Source organism: Heliangelus exortis, chromosome 8, assembly GCF_036169615.1.
Source record: "Heliangelus exortis chromosome 8, bHelExo1.hap1, whole genome shotgun sequence".
Taxonomy (NCBI): domain Eukaryota; kingdom Metazoa; phylum Chordata; class Aves; order Apodiformes; family Trochilidae; genus Heliangelus; species Heliangelus exortis.
The window spans coordinates 20009336-20025818 of NC_092429.1; the positions used below are offsets into that span (position 1 = coordinate 20009336).

A 16483-nucleotide genomic window follows, 5' to 3' on the forward strand; every position below is an offset into this window, starting at 1 on the left:
ACAGAACAGCAGAAGTGAACTAGATGAGGAACACTTCATATGTTTTCTTTTTGATTGGAAAGGAGGAAAATGCATTTAAAAATTTACTTCAAATTTTGATTAGCATTCCCAAGCCCATATTTCTTAAATATACAATGATACATGTATTTTAAAGGCTATGACAATGCATTTTATTCAATGAAAAAAACACATTTGTTAAAAATATATATTTTTTAAACTGCATTTATAGATTGGTAAAGGACCTCTGTAAAAATCTAGACATTCTGATCATATCTTCACAGTTTAAAACACCATAGCTTTCATTTCATTTGACAATCTCTAAATTGAAATAAAATCTGTAATTTATCATTCTATTAATACTGATTTTGATATTACACATAGGGATCAAACTCTGATTCTTTTATATTGCATTAGGCCCAACAACTACTACAATTATTCAGTGCGACTTTATCTGGAATTAAGTAGAAGCTGGTGAAAACAGCAGATTCATTTCTGATATGTTATAATGTTATAAATATAACCAGCATTTATCATACAAGATCAGAGGACTTCCTTCACCTCAACTTCCTGATGTATGGAATCTATTACATAATGTGCCTCTCCCTTTCTCTTGGTGGAAACTGCCCATGGAGGAGGCTCACCAGTACCATAACAATGCAAGTTATGATATCCAAGAAAAGAGGGACTGAGAAGTTCCACAACAATAAAGAAACTGAAGTCCTTTGGACAGTCTGTCCTGATGACTTACTCAATATGTAATATCAAGCCTCCTTGCCTTAACGATGACCTTTGTTTCAATATAAATACTTAGCATTTCCATAACTCCCTACAGGGATGCTTCTTGCATATGACCACATAACTTCAGGTAAAAGGATATACATTATAAGACACGGACAAGTTGTATCAGATGCAAGAAAATCTGCATTGGAATGGTCAGGTCCTGTTCCTAACATATTTTTTTAACTGCTGAAGCTAACTAAATAGTCTTTATTCCTATCTTCTCAGTTTATGTACAGACAGTATCCTATCTGTAACTAAGATTGTGGAAAATTGGTATCTTAATGAGAACCAATAAAATTTCTCCTTTGTGCATCAGCTGCCACCATTAAAATTCTGCATTGTGATAAAGCCCATCAAAAATAAACACAAAAAAAGATGGATCAACAGGGCATTACCATTTGAGATTACACCATCAGCAATTATTTTGAATAAAAAGATAAAATCTATACACATTATCCTTCTACCTACAATCCCACTGAAGGCTAATTATCTTTATTTTAATGACTTTGCATTTATGAAAATGTTTTGATTCACAACAGATGCTTTTGTACTAATTTTTAGCTACTGACCAAGTGTAGAGATGGGCCAAAACCAAAAGAAGTTTTCTATATCAAGTTTACTTAAATCACACAATTTTACTCAAATCAATCTAGACAGTGACATTAATGTAAATGTTAGGTATGTTCATGTTAGGCCATTAACATACACTGACAATAAAGCTGTATTTTTTTCATGTAAGTAGAATGTTGTGTCCTGTGACACCCCAAGCAGTTAATTTACAGCAATAGTATAGGTAAATGTTTGACCTCTTAAGATCCGAATAATACATGAAATGCTGAGATGCACAGTAGCAGCGGATTGCATGGTCCTCAGTAGAGTCAAAATATGCAGATTGAAAATATATTATTAGTTGAATTGAGAGATCTTTTAAGTGAATTTGAGAGATAACCAAGGAAGTCATAATGGAAAACTGTCCTTACCTAGAATTTCCCAAACCTTGAGTTTTCTTCTACACAAAACATGCTGAAAGCCACTTAGAGGCTGCAGTGAGAAACAAACATAGTCCTGAAACTTTTTAGATAGACTATACCAAACATTAAATCTTCTCTCTTTCTATGAATTGTGAAGCAATTCAGTGAAGCATTTTTAGCAGCAGTTAAAGGTGCTAGTGGCCAAGGACTAAATAGTTCAAAACAGACTTTTATTGTAGAATGGGTATATGGAGGAAACAGTCATCTGTATTTTCAGAAGGAAGGCCTCAAAGTGAAATTCTGCAGGATGGACAGGAAAGTGACTGTGGAGGCAACTTCCCATAAGAAAGTGTTCAGGGGATGACTCATTTAGACTGAAATATTTTTTTTTCTGTTCAGACACCTAATAAAGCATATAATTTGAAATCCTTTTTATATTTTAGTATGGTAACTCCTCAATCTTAGTTTCTTAATTTTATGAGAGAGCTCAGACACAATGATCCTTCCCTATTTAAAGGCCATTTTGCCATACATAATTTACAAGATGGCCCCACATTACATGCTGGGGGGCATACTTTAAATGCAAACAGTAACAAAACTCGAGGGGAAAACAGAGACAGTATTCTTTACATTATAGATCTACCTTAGCAAACTGAGTGTGCAACTCTTCTCCATATTGTTAATAACTTTGGAACTGTGGCTTTTCCTTTTTCAGATATAATAAACAGTACTATATAAAAAACATTATAAAGTATTATACATTTTTCAGATTTAATAAACAGATAACTTCTAGAGTTATCATAATTCTTCAGCAATGCCCTTCTTCTAATTAATGTGAAAGTGAAATTTATCAGTGAAGACTCCACAGTCTGTAAGAGTTAAAATCAATAACTCATAACTGGTGAGATACAACCATAGGGTAGAAAAGCACTTAATTTTCACCAGTAAAAAGAACTATTTGAGAAATTTAGGAAGACTGATGTTTCTAAGTTCCTATTATTTTACTTCATATTTTTCCATAAAAATATGCTTCATTCTGCCAGTAATCTGTTCCAATGGAACCACTGCAAAACTAAAACTTAGGAGTGCTGAAAAATTAATCTTCAATTCTACATGGGGAGTTTTTTCTAAGTTCAGTCCAGTCTTATTTCACTCTGACAGATCATGTAAAGAATAGAAACTATTATACCCTGGGAGGCTAAAATGCGCATATTTGGTGGATACTGATGAAGGGATTCTTTGTATTTGTGTTCAAGACTTTTAAAATAGGGTATCTATGGTTAGGTTTCTAGCTATATATTTAGGAACTTAAATAGAAGGTATTGGCTTCTCCACAGCTTTCTGAAACTATGTTGCCTATTAAAGGCATAACAGTCTACCATTATATAGTTTATTTACTCTGCTTAAAATTTTCAGTCTCCACAACTGTACGTGCTTATTCCAAGGACACTCCATGTATTCCATAGTGGGGTAAAGATAAAAAACTACCATTATGAAAGTTTCTGACATTATTAGACTGTCTAAAGCTTAATGAATGTAAGAGGTGTAAATATTTTCATAAACAAGAACTCATATGACGAGCCAACTAGTCTTCAGCTTCTGCGGTTGACCACTCAGAACAGAACTACCAGACCAGAAAAAGGAATAAATGTTTTGTGAGGGTTCTTCTGGGTTTTGGTTTTGGCTGGTTGGTTGGTTTGGTTTGTTGTATTGTGGTTTAGTTTTAGTTTTGGGTTGGTTTTTTTTCATTTTGTTTTGTTGTTTTTTTCATTTTGTTTTTGTTGGGGTTTTGAGGGTTTTTTTGCTGGTTTGTTTGCTTTGTTTTAAAAACGCAAATAATAAACAAAAAACAGTAATAAATACAGATTGTGTCGAAGTTCTTCTGTGTAGGCTTATTTTAGATACCATGTCAAGCTGATTCAGCAACTTCTCCCTTCCTTGCATTCCTTCTCCCATTATTAGTCCAGTTTCTGATTCTATCAACATTTAGCAAGCAGTTTAGTTTACTGGCTAGACCTAAGTTTGTTAGAGCTGAAAGAGTAATAAATGATGTCACTTTGCCAAATTATCAATAAGGAAGTCTTTAAAAGCAGAATTAGAATCTGGATTTACGAAACTGTTAGTCTGTCGACCTTCAGGGCACAGTAGAAGACCCATCTATTACTGGAAATCAATTTCTAATTTGGTAGGAGTATTTTTGTTCTTAAAACAGAAATATACATAATTATTATTATCTGTACTTATTATTTTACTGTGTTCTTCATCCTGTTAATACAGGAGTAAAAATCCAAGAGCGAGAATTCAAAAGCATGTTATGTCCAAAATGCTTCAATGACTTTCCAGTTCTTAGAAAGGATTCTGATGCCTTTCCACTGCAGGCTGCAGTCTCTGTACCCCAAGCAATGGTTCTCTCCAGTTCTGCCATAAGTGTCTGAGCACCAGAAAAGGTTGAGACACTCTTCCACCCTTAGCATTTCCTACTCTAGCTTTAGGGCAGATCTGCACTTTCTCATAGGCTTTTGGGATTGGCAGTGTGAAACTTGCCTGCCTCCCAACTCTCAACTGAGCCCAGACATGTAACAGAAGACTGTTATGGGAGTAAGCTTCAAAAACATTGGTTCTGCAGCCTCCTTTGTGAAGGTTCCAGTTTCTTTCATAGATGTTAACCAAAGAACTTTACAGAACTAGGTAATATGAACTCTGTTTTGTGGGCTGCAAAACTGACTTACAGAGCATCTTCCAAGTTCAAAAATGAAATTGATTAAGCTTCCTAAACTAATTACATAGTGATCCTGAAAATCAAGCTATTTGTTGTAGTTTTTTTCTTGGTACCTAAATACAAAATTTTTATATTAACTGAATATATATTGCCCATGTATATATTTATAGAGAGAAACTTCTAGATCATTTTGTTTTATACATTTTCTTACATTTTAGCTTTTAGATTAATTAGTTAATGGGGATCTTGGCTGCTGACATTTTCAGAAGGTGTTATTATTGTGCTTTCATATTTCATGATTACAAGAACTAGAGATTATCCAGATGCATGCAGCACTGACTGTGTCACCAAGAAAGAACTTGAGTGAAACTGCTCAGAACTGGCTGCTTCTGTTTCCACACCAGTTATTTGGAAATCTTTCACTGACTCCTTATGCTGCAAAATCTACTAAATGTGTAATAGTATTTCAAAGACAATAAAGACAGTCTGTGCATATACGGGGCAAAAATTTGATACCCATCAACTGCTAACTATATCTTATTTTAAAGACCAATCTCAAACACTCATACAGGGAAAAAGAAAAACAAACACCAGAAAAAACGCTCAAAGCCCATACAGAAACCAGTGGAAAACTTGTCTATATGCAGCTACACAGTCAGATCTTTAATAAGATTTTGAGACAGACTTTTCATATTTGCTTTATATATTTTACCACAAATTGTGATGTTTTTTTACTTAAAACCTTTCAGACTAGGTAGGCTGTACTTTCATCACTTGTTCAGCAACACTGACTACAAGCAGACAATAAAGACCTGATCCTGATTCCATAAAATGTTTCACTTGTTACCCACAAAAGATTGTGTTAGCTCAGCAGCTGGCAAAGACCTGTACTTATCCATCAGTTTACAATATTTTAACAACTGTCTCTATATTTCTGTGCAATTATTCCTTTTTTATACCATAGCAGATTATATTAAAAACGCAGTCCAATTGTCTATGCTGAGACCTCTGCTAAAGATTCAAAAAGTTGTTTTTGTAGAGACAGAACTTTCAACTGTGAAAATCAGTAAAACAAGTATTAAATTCTTGGAGTATCCTGTCTCTATTACCATATCTAAAAAAACCCATGAACTAAAAATGGTCCCCGCTACAGCAAGAGACAATGTGTTCCTTTGGCAATTAAACATGAAAGAAATTAAGCTCACTTAAAAGCTTTGTCAATCAAGGTATTAACTCAGAAATAATACCATCAAAAATATCTTCTAACAAATAAGAGTTTTCAGTGTGCAACATTTGAATACTTTTCAGCTATAACAACAGAAAAAAAGCAAAACACAGCTAAGGACAAAATTTACAAATGGTGCCATTTAAAGTAAGCCTATTTAATTTGGGAGAAAAACAATTAAAAACTCACTGTACTAAGTGATGTTAAAGGTATTACCTCCCTTTTGCGAGCAATGTGAAGGTATCAGACCCAATTCTATATCCAACTGCTACTAGCAGAAATTTCACCAAAGCAGACAGAAAGGTTGTAAAACCTTGAATTTTTTTTTCAAACTATGAATAATCTATACAATAACCTATCAGAGTACTAAAATAATTTGAATAAATACATAGATAAGGAACTGAGCAGGTAAAACTTAGGAATACAGCAGTACTTTAACAATATTACCATGCTACGACTCATAACTAAGTTAACTCATACCATAGCTGTCAGTGACATAGTTAATTAATAGCAGGATCAGGATCTTAATTTTTAAAATCATATTTTACAAGACATCTTTCAATTCACTTTGTAGAAATCACTTTACTTCCATAACATCAGCTCTGCCAAATAACTTCTGTTTCACATACTGCATGCATTAACACTCTGACATACAGTGAAGTCCCAGACCTAGAATTTGCAAAGGTTTTACAATCCCTAATGTGTGATAATGTGCTAAAATAATTAAAGTTCTGCCAGGTGCTACTACTATTTTAATAACAGGGCCAACAATTAATCCTCACATTTACAGTCTGTAAACGTAGTATTTAAGAGAATAGTACAGTTATAAACCCTTGCAACAGGCACATGTGCTCACCTAATTCCTTTTAAGCCCCTGCTCTCTATTGTGTCCATCCATAGGGCAAATTTTTATCACTGCATGACACTCTGCATTCTTAGCACTTTAGAGATTTGTCCCAAGTTCTGCTTAATTTATTCTCCTCTATTATCAACAAATACTTAGAACAATGATAAATTAACCAGTACTGGAAGGATTTCTTCTGAAAACAAGTAGAGAGCTCTACAAAGAAAAGAAAAGCAGCTTCCTAATCTTGCTGGCAGATGGAAACCCTACTGTTCACCACTGTACAAAACAAATTTGGGAGAGAATTGCCCCAGTTTGTTTTAGGTATAACTTCACTTTAGTAGTAATGTCATAGGGTTTTTTTACTACGATGCAACCTTGATAGAATTACGTACCCAAGCATCCAGAAAGGTTTAATATTACAAGTTATTTTTTTCTAGTGACATTCCAATAATAGGTGCTAGGCACAGACATTATTTAAATCCAAAAAAGCACTCAATATTTGTGGGCATTCTACATCTATTTATATACATTTACATCTGTTAATATATACATAAAAATGAAGTTGAGAAATTTCTTTTCTTGAAAGCTAGTAAAAAGACAGTTTCCTGAAGCCTGAATGGTCCTTTCTGGGATTCTTGTGAAGTCTCCTTCTAATAAATGCAAAGATTCACTAGAATTCTCTCTAGAGAATCTAAAACAAATCCCAGTCATTTTTCTGTGTCATGTGTCTGCTGCTGAAGTGAAACAATTTTATCTCAAAACCAATTTAAAAGACCCCAAAACTAAACTGTAAAGCAAACTGGACATATACACACACAGGTGTCTCTTGCACTAAACTGGAAGACTGAACCACTTCACCTGCTGAACCCTGAGACTCAGAAAAACTTCAGCAAAGACCACTAGCTGAATCTAGTGAAATGATCCTTTGATTAAATCACTTTTGGTCATCTGATGAACATTTAATATCAGAAGCCCCTGTTTCTGAAGATCAATGGCATTTTGTTAAACTAAAACTAACATACAAGACTATTTCACTCTAAAGGAACCTTGAAAACCTTGCAAGTTAATTGATCAGTTGAAATCGTTTGCATCACTATCAGTTCTGAGAAGAGATTAAAACTTTTCTAGTTTAAAACATCTTTTTGTACAGGTTCAGACTAGCTGGATACATTAACAGTTTTCATTAAAGAAAAAGATCAGTATTTTCCCACTGTAACTTACTAGAGCAACTACAAATAAGTAACAGTATTAAGTGTATACCCACAAAGAAAACTCTCCTTTTGCCATCACTAGTGAGCCCAGTTTGCATTCCTTTTGACCACTAGTTTCCAAACCTGTGTGTGGGAAGCACAAGCAACCTTTGTATTTCCTAAGATGACTGTATAAAGTATCTATGCTATATTAAAAACAAATCTACTTGCTACTTACACATAAATTCCGAAGTGTGTTTTCTATATATAGCTTCACAGCCTGGTATTCAGTAAGGACTCTTAAATCTTTTTGCACACAGACTAAGAACTGGATTTTCATTTTCTTGAAAAAGTTTATAAATAAGAAAAAGATTGATTTTTCATTTCTTGCTCATGAAATTTAAATCAGCATCACAATAGTGCATTGATGCCAGGCCCTTACAAAAAAAAATTTTATAGTGTTGAAGCCATGCCATTTTGTCTAAATGAGTTTATTCATTCCAAATACATTACCAAGAGATTTAGTATTAAAGGTGAGGAAAGGGAAAGGAAATCAAAGGATGTCTTTTAAAAAACTGAAAATTGTTTACTTTAGCCAACTCATAAAGGAAAAATGTTTTCTAAAAAGAGCTCCTTAAGAGCTGGCGGCAGTGAGCTGACACAGTCACTAGTTGTGCCATTCAGTTGCTTCTCACTTCTGTAACTTTTTCTGACTAAAGAAGAAATAACTCAGGAGCACATTCAGATCTTCACAGTGCCTTTCTTGGTCCTATGAAAAGCACCTCATACTTCTCTCTCTTTTTTTTTTTTTTTTTTTTTTTTTTTTTTATGTGTTAAATAAAGAGGCTTGGAAAACAGGAATTTTAGGAATCTTTTGAGGTTTCTGTACATGGACGGTATTCTGCTGTCTTAAAAAGTCACAGCTATATGATTAACACTTCATATGAATACACCATGTAATTTTCTTTACATATGGATAGTTTGAGAAATAAAGCAATTGAATAACATAGGATTTAATGTAACACAGTTTATAAGGGCAATGATTCTTATTTTACCCAGCATTTTTATTTAATTATACTTTTGAGCTGCTGTAGTATGCTATTTTATGTTATTCCTTGGTATTTTCCCTCTCCTACTTTCAAATGTGAATAATTATGTCCCATTTTATCTTTTAACTACTTTAAACAGAATTAGAGTACATAAAAGATGATTCAGAAATATCTTCCTTCTACTCCATTAGGAAAATTAGGTCGAATTCTACTCCCTCTGTAGTTAATGGAAAAACTCTTACTGACTTCAATAACAGATGAAGCCTTAAACACACAGCTTCCTGTAGCTTCTAAGCAATTTTCAGAGAAGTTCAAGAACTAAGTTCTTTTCAGCATGCACCTACACAGAGCCTGCAGTTTTATGTTTCTGAAATGTCCTTTGTACAGAAGACCAGAGGAAAACATTTTTAACACAGCTTTTTCATTTTTAATAATTACCAAAACCAGATTACTCTGCTAATGTTGCTATCTCAGTTAAGTACCAGATAAATTCAGTTGATTTTTTCTGGGCGGCCTAGGATTAAAATCTCTGTTAACTTTTAATTCTCATCCAACCCATAATGTAAAGACAATCTGTAGAAATCCTACTTAATTAAGTCACTTCTACTGTGAATGGTCACATGAGAAGTGGCATAAGAAATGCACCATGCTTATTGTGAACACTATTGCTTCCCAAAGAAACTTGGTTTCTACATAATAACGAGGAGACAAGTCCTTTAACGTCTTCGAGGTTAATTCAATCTGGGTGTAACTCCACTGGAGTCTGTGGAATTGCAACTGGAATGAAATTTGACCCTTCCCAATCCCTGTCAGAAATGATGCCAGCAGGGGGCAGAAGCCCTGACTGATCTGATACCGTCAAGGTTGTGCCTAGGTATGAAGGGCTTGAATGGAAACTGATCACCTCCCTGTGCTCCCTCTAGAACGCCTGATGACTCATGAAGTGGGATTTCAGATCCAGAAACACCTCCATAAAATAGCCATTACATAAAAATTAAACCTTTCTTGCCGAGAATTAAGCCCCTCGTTGATGTCAGACCCACAGAAAAAATAAAAACTTCAGGCCAGGCCAGATTGGACCATAGATGGTCCCTGGGGCTCCGGTGGGAGGGAGGGATGCAGGGAGGGGGAAAGAGGCAAAATTTGCACCCTCGGTAGGAGGGTAAAGCGCTCCCGCCACGGCGATTATGCACTGCAGCTCCGCGAATGTTCGAGCACATCTCAAAAAAGCCGGAGGGCCTCGCCGGCGCCCGGATGGGACAGAGCGGCGGAATGCCGAGAGCTGAGCTGTGCCGGGGAGAAGTGCGGAGCGGAGAAGTGTGGGGGACGAGAGAGGTGGTGCTGAGGGGGGCAGCGATTCCTTTCTGCTGAAGCTGCCGCGCAGCTGCCTGGCTCTCGTTCCCGCGGGCTGTACCCTCCCTGCCCAGTAGGTCCACGGTCGCCTAAAGGACCACTCGATCCTCACGGGGAGGCTGATAAATGGGAAGGAAGTTTCGGAAGGAGACCCGGCGCCGACACTGCCCATGTGGACCGCAGCGACCGTCAGGCCGAGCCCCCCGAGTCCCCCACCCCGACCCCCACCAGTGCATCCCAGGCCCGGCGCTGCGCACACCACCTGCGGGGCGCCGCTGCCGGGAGGAGCTGTGCTCTCAACGGCTGGCAAAGGGCCCTTCAAATGTATTTTCTCCTCAAGGGAGAAAAGAAGGAAGAAAAAAAAAAAATAATAAAAAAATAATAATAATAAAAAAAAAAAAATAGCGAAAATCAGAGCGGAGAGCCTCCACCTCCCAGTCTCCACCCCACAACTTTCCCTTTTTCCTCTTTCCCTCGCCCCTCTGAGAAGGTAGACGCTTGTCGCTCCATTTAGGTTCTCTTGGTGAACATTAGCATAGTAAGGACTCCGTAAACTCAACAAAACTAAAAATCAGACACACACTCCACAAAACTAGCGGTGAAAGAGAAGAAACCACTCGGTTCAACAAGTATTTCTTTCATCTTCTCACCCCGCCAGTGCATCCCCTTTACTGCACTAGTGCCACATCCAAAATCTAGCACTGAGGCTGAACGAGAGCCGATCCCTCCGCGGCACCTGGGACAGACGTCTCCTGCCCCGCTGCCGGGGGCTCCCAGCGGGTCTCCGCGCCTCGAGACGGCCCCAAGCGCCTCCGCGCCTTCTCTCGACTTTTCGCATCAGGAGCCGCTCTGACATGTTTCCTCTGAAAAGCGCCCACAGCCGTGCCCTGGGTCCTTTTCCCCAAGAGAAGGAGAGAGGCGAATGGACTCCCCGGCTCCCCATTGCTTTCTTACCTCCCTTGACCTCTGCAGCCCGGAGGATAACGCAGGTGACGAGCACAATTACAGCCGAGTCCCAGGGCCATCGTCTCGTTTTCCACCTTGTGGACCATCTCTGCATCTCCATGTTAGGCACCCACAAGTGTGAATTAAACCCGGGCGCCTTCAGTTTATACCGGCTCCGTCCTTTCCACTATATTCCCAGAGATTACTTTTCCTATAGAGCCATACGTGGTATGCCAAGAGGGGTTTTTCTCTCTCACAAACCCCTCCCTCTCTGCCCGGCCTTGTGCAGGTCCTTCCGACCCGTCCTCCCCGATGCCCTGCCTTCAGACTGAGGGAGGTGAGGGGCTTCAGTCAAAATGCAAAGAGCGCCCCCTAAAGGCTTCATCCCGTCAGAGGGCTGGGCGAGAGGCTCCCAGGGCCACCCCTAGAGCCCACTGACAAGCCAGCCGCCGGGCAGAGGCCAATCGCACGGCTCCCCCGGCCGGCCACGGCACCGCCCTCCGCCCCGGAGGCGGGACACCGGCCACTCGGCGGCCTTCGGCCATTCGCGGTACCTCCGGCCCTCCCTTACCCTCTGGGGGAGCTTCAGGATGGGAGCAGAGCGGGAGACTGCGCCGGGATTTACCGGCACTGGGTCGCCGAACCTCCCTCAGTCCCACCGCCGCCCCCCGCGCGCCCCTCCGCACCACAGCGGGCCCCGCACCACGGCGCGTGCGCAGTTGCAGTCTCGGAGTTGCGGCTCCCATCAAAGCGGGGATGGACTCGGGGGACGGGAGGGAAGCGGGGGTGGGGGACGCCGGGTGGGGAGGAGAGGGGAATGATTGAGGGGAGAAATGCGTTAGAGGAACTGGGGCGCTGAGGTGAGGGCCTGCTGCAGGGTGTCCCTTCGGGCATCCCGAAAATCTGCCTGCTGGCGTGGGTGTGGTGGCAGGTCCGACCCCGGGGACTTGACCACCTCAAACCCGCTCCCGGGCGCAACTTGTTCTCACACACCCTTGAGGGACCTCCGGGGACTTCGCTTTAAGGTGGCTGTAAGATAGGAGAGAGCGGAGTGATGGAGCCCGCCACCAAACAGCCGTCCCCATTTCCTGCCATACCACATCCTGGAAATGGGGGAACAAGGTTTCACAGCTCCTCCCCGAGAACCCTCCTGTCCTGCTGTCCCATTTGTGCAGCAGTCGGTGACGGGGACAGACCCGTGGGTCCTTCGGGAAACAAGGAAAACTACGGTCATAGAAATTTTTAAAATTTTTAAAATTTGCTTTCATTGAGATCTGTCTCCTTGAATGTCTTACAGCAATCAATAAACACGAAGTTTAGATTTTACTTGTATAAGTTACATTTTAGAAGTGTGTTATCCTTTCCTACAATATGTTGTTTTACTGCCCTGTATTAATAGATATGTCCTGGATTTTCTGAATCAATTTTTAGCCCTTTCAAGAGATACACGAAGTTGCTCTGGCACTTGAAGCAGTAGCCATTGTACAGCTGTGGAACAGCAAAGCTCCACAGCTGTCTTGCTGTTCTGTATCCAAGTGTACTCCTGCAGAACTGCTCTTACTATTTTGTCTGTCTTAAACCATAACCACATTCTCAAGAACTCATTATTAGTACTATTATTGTTGCCAAAGCAGTCTGTGTTGTCCCCAGTCGCTTACTGGATTCTGCCTAGAACAGATGAAGTTAATTCCTTGATGTTTCATCTTCCTTTGTTACATTGTCACTAGGTAACCCCAAGGGCAATTTATTCTTTTTACTTAGTACTTTATCCTTGGTAAATCTCATGCTATAAAGTTTTAAGTTTCCCCTTGATGCTTTCAAATTACACATCTTTCTATCATCAGCACTCTTGAAATTTCCAGTCTCCTATCACACAGTCCCTCTCTGACAATTATTTTATTTTACCATTCCTGTTAGCCTAAATGAATAAAGCTAAACTGTATCCTAGTGAAAAGAAACATTTCTGGCTCTGCCCACGAGAGAAATTGTAAGCATTTCAGATAGGTGGTTAAAAAGAGCTATGTAGATAATACTATTTTAATACAGTGCCTTTATAGTTATTTAAATTTATTAGATGGGGGTTAGCCCCCAAAGTGTCAGTGGAAATATATCCCTGATTGTTGTGGTCCTACATCAACCTGAAGCAGAACAAACAGGACAAAATCCTAACTATTTGGCAGAATTTTAGATCCCTGCAAGGCAGCAGAAGGAAAATATATTAATCCAGGTGCAGTAGCATGCGTATACTAATATACAATTCTGCATAACACTAATTGTTAATTGCAGTACAATAACTACATTTTTTTAGCATTAGCTCAGTCATTTTCGTGTTGCTATATCAAGCCACACAAACGAATCAAATTACCATCAGAATGTTCATTTAAAAGAGAGAAGTTATATATTGCTTAGGTGAAGATCCGTATGTTGCAGCTTGTCAAATTCCATACTACAGATTTTCATTTAACTGATTTTCTTAATTATTTTTTGGAATCTTTTTAATTGCATGATGGTGTTTCAGAGGGAAGTAATTTTGGCCTTGGTGCAATGAGATTATGTCAAAGAATAAATAACGATTTAGATCATAGATAAGCTATATGAATCCCATGAAGTTATTCTTAGGAGATTTTTGTTAGAAAATTTCAGTACTTAGATGTACTTTCAAGAGAAATATATTCTTTCTTCAATCTGAAGGAGGGTTAAAACATGAAAACGTTTTCAGAGAAAAGCAGAAGTGAATAATGTTATTTTTAAAATCAGCTGTGATACACAGCGGTTTGTTCTTTCTTGCTCCTCATTACTCTTCAAGACAGTTTTAGTGAAAAGAAAGACTAAGCATTGTGACATTCATTATGTTCTGTCCCTGTTATGTCAACGTTGGCAGATTAGTCCATGTTTAAATATTAGGAATAACTCTCTTGTATGTGCACAGATGGGTCATTGTTGTATTTTGGGGCAGAGAGGGGGAGGGGTTAGGAACTGTGGAGAAGGGAATGTTTCCTTGGACCACTGTAGCTTACCAGAAACTCACACCAGCAGTGCTTTCACCTTCTTCAGACCATGTCCACCATAATGAAATGTAACTGTAAATGAGATGTTCTTTGGATGTCTTGCAATCATATTTTATGCCATATTTTACTTCGTTGCCAAGGTTTAACACTCATGTATTCTTTGACATCACCAAAAGCAGAAGGCTTCCCTTGGCATATATAAAAGGTCATTTCATTGAGAGTAACTAACGCGCTGTAAGGAAAAATATGCTTTTATTCTGTTTCCATGTTTCTCAGGGACATTGACTGGGCTTTAACTATTTGGTTTCTAACTTCACACAGATGTTGATGACTTCTAGAATGTGAACTTTTTTCTCCAATTCTATTCACAGAAATGAATATTGCAAAATAAAAATGCCTCTCTTGAAAGCCATCAGCTACTGCCTTCTCTATGACCTTAATTCTTTTGATTTATGTAGGTGGGTTTGTCATCCTCAATTCTGGTACAGATCTATATTTTGTAAGAGTTTTCTGTTGTGTGATTAATACTGGAAAGACAAGTATACTGCTTCAGTGAAGTGTGTATCCATGTAAAAAAAAATGTTTTAGAAAGCAGTTTAGTGGAATGATCTTGGTTAGATGAAATGCTAATGGGCTTCATTTTGTAGTTTTAAAGAGAGAGAAATATATGAATGCATGCATACAGACATTATTTCTTTCCATGAATCTATCTTCGATAGTGTGATATACCATTTGTTATTACAAGTAGTAGCTTACAGCTTCACTGAATTCCCCCAGCTCCATTATCTAAGGCTTTGCAGGATGAAGTCAAGGCTTTCTCTGGGCCCCACCAAACTCTTTGGGCTAGGGAATAGCTCAGTCAGTCCTGTAGGCTGAGAATAAGTTCAGTGCTAAAGGCTTAGGAAAGTAATGCAACAATAAATAAAATTCACTTCTTATAAGATAGTGGTATATATAGAGAGATATATTTATTTATTTATTTACAGTTGGAATTCATTCTGTAGATCTAAATAGGGCTTTTGATACACTTGGGGTTAGGTTATTTAATATAATGTGTTTGCAGCCCTGAGTGAAGTTCAGTTCTACAGGGTACCCTATAGGTAAGCACAGAAACAGCACAAGTGTAAATCAGACATTTATACTGTCTTATGTCAGTAGATTCCAATGTATAAATTACAAATTAGTGCTGGACTCTGCAGAGGGTACAGAATTGGGCAGATACTGCTAGAAGCCTTGTATTGTCTTTTTCTCTGTCAGTCTCTGTAGGAATATTTGCCCTAGGAGAGTGTTCTTACTGTTTAAACAGGTTAAGGGTAGGGTTCTGGAAAGAGATCACTCAGTATAAAGAACATAACGTATAGTACAATCTACAGTGTTTCCAGAAAGAAAAAATATGAATATGAATAGAAGCTGTTGGGGTTTCCCTTAGTAATTGATCCTGCAGCTATTAATAATGCAGGAGTTAGAACTGGAGGTATAGGAATTTAGTATTAATGTTTAGGAATATTTAGACTGACTCTGATCAATAAAATGGGCCAGGGACTGTTCTTTGTCCCTGAAATGTCTGGTCTCAATAGGGTTGAGGTCAGATTTACAATCTAGAATCCAATTTGTTGCCAATCTCTGAAAGGGCAGGAAAGAGATTAGCAATGCCACAAACTGATGTAATTTGTTCTCTTTCTGTAATGATTTACTGGTTTTGAGATTAGGATTAGAGAAGTGTCAAAACCCTGGCTCACCCATAATTTTTACAGTGTTAGGAATGTTGCTGTCAACAGGAGAGGTTTTTGTGAGGACACAGCAACATATTTCATATACAACCCAGATGATCTGATCATGGTACAAAGTGACTTGGTATCATCAAGATCTAGTATGTTATTTTCAGTTTGCTATCTTTTTCATCTGCCAAGTCTACACACAGTTGTCATTAAGGTTACACTAAAGCAGATGAATTCAGGAGATTGGCATGTTGCTGGGTAATACAAAGCAACTTATCAGTGGCCAGTGCCTTTTTTATTACTAAATACAGTGAAGGCTAGGGATAAGATTGGCTTGAATATCAGGGTAGAAAAATAATATTCTCAAGACCCACACTTATATCAGGATTTGGCAAAGCTTGTAGGAATAGGATGTTTAATGGCATCATGAGCCTACCATTCTTTTTAATAACCATATGTATGCATGTAAAATAAGGGGTTGGGGCTGAGCTAAGAGGTATCATTTGGGAAATGAAAACCTGAGCATGCTGGATAATTGTTGGATTCTGCATAGCTCATTAGGATGAGAACTGCTCTGAATTTTTCATGGGCCATTCTCTTCATTCAGATATGGTACAAAGTGTTACCTTACAGCTTAGGCAATCTGTTTGTACAGATCCATCACCTCGCTGCAATGAA

The 16483-nt window shown here is 38.6% G+C and overlaps 1 protein-coding gene across 4 annotated transcripts in view; it reads right to left on the reverse strand.

Annotated features, from left to right (window-relative positions):
- Window positions 1-11732, reverse strand: part of COL11A1 (collagen type XI alpha 1 chain) — a 136432-nt gene extending 124700 nt beyond the window's left edge. For all 4 annotated transcript variants that reach the window (XR_011727150.1, XM_071750960.1, XM_071750961.1 and 1 more), the window contains exon 1: window positions 11089-11732. Coding sequence is in view for 3 of the 4 variants with exons in the window: in XM_071750960.1 (XP_071607061.1) it covers window positions 11089-11200 (112 nt within the window). In the remaining variant the exon portion in view is untranslated. The remainder of the gene's footprint in view (window positions 1-11088) is intronic.
- Between the last annotated feature and the right edge of the window lie 4751 nt (window positions 11733-16483).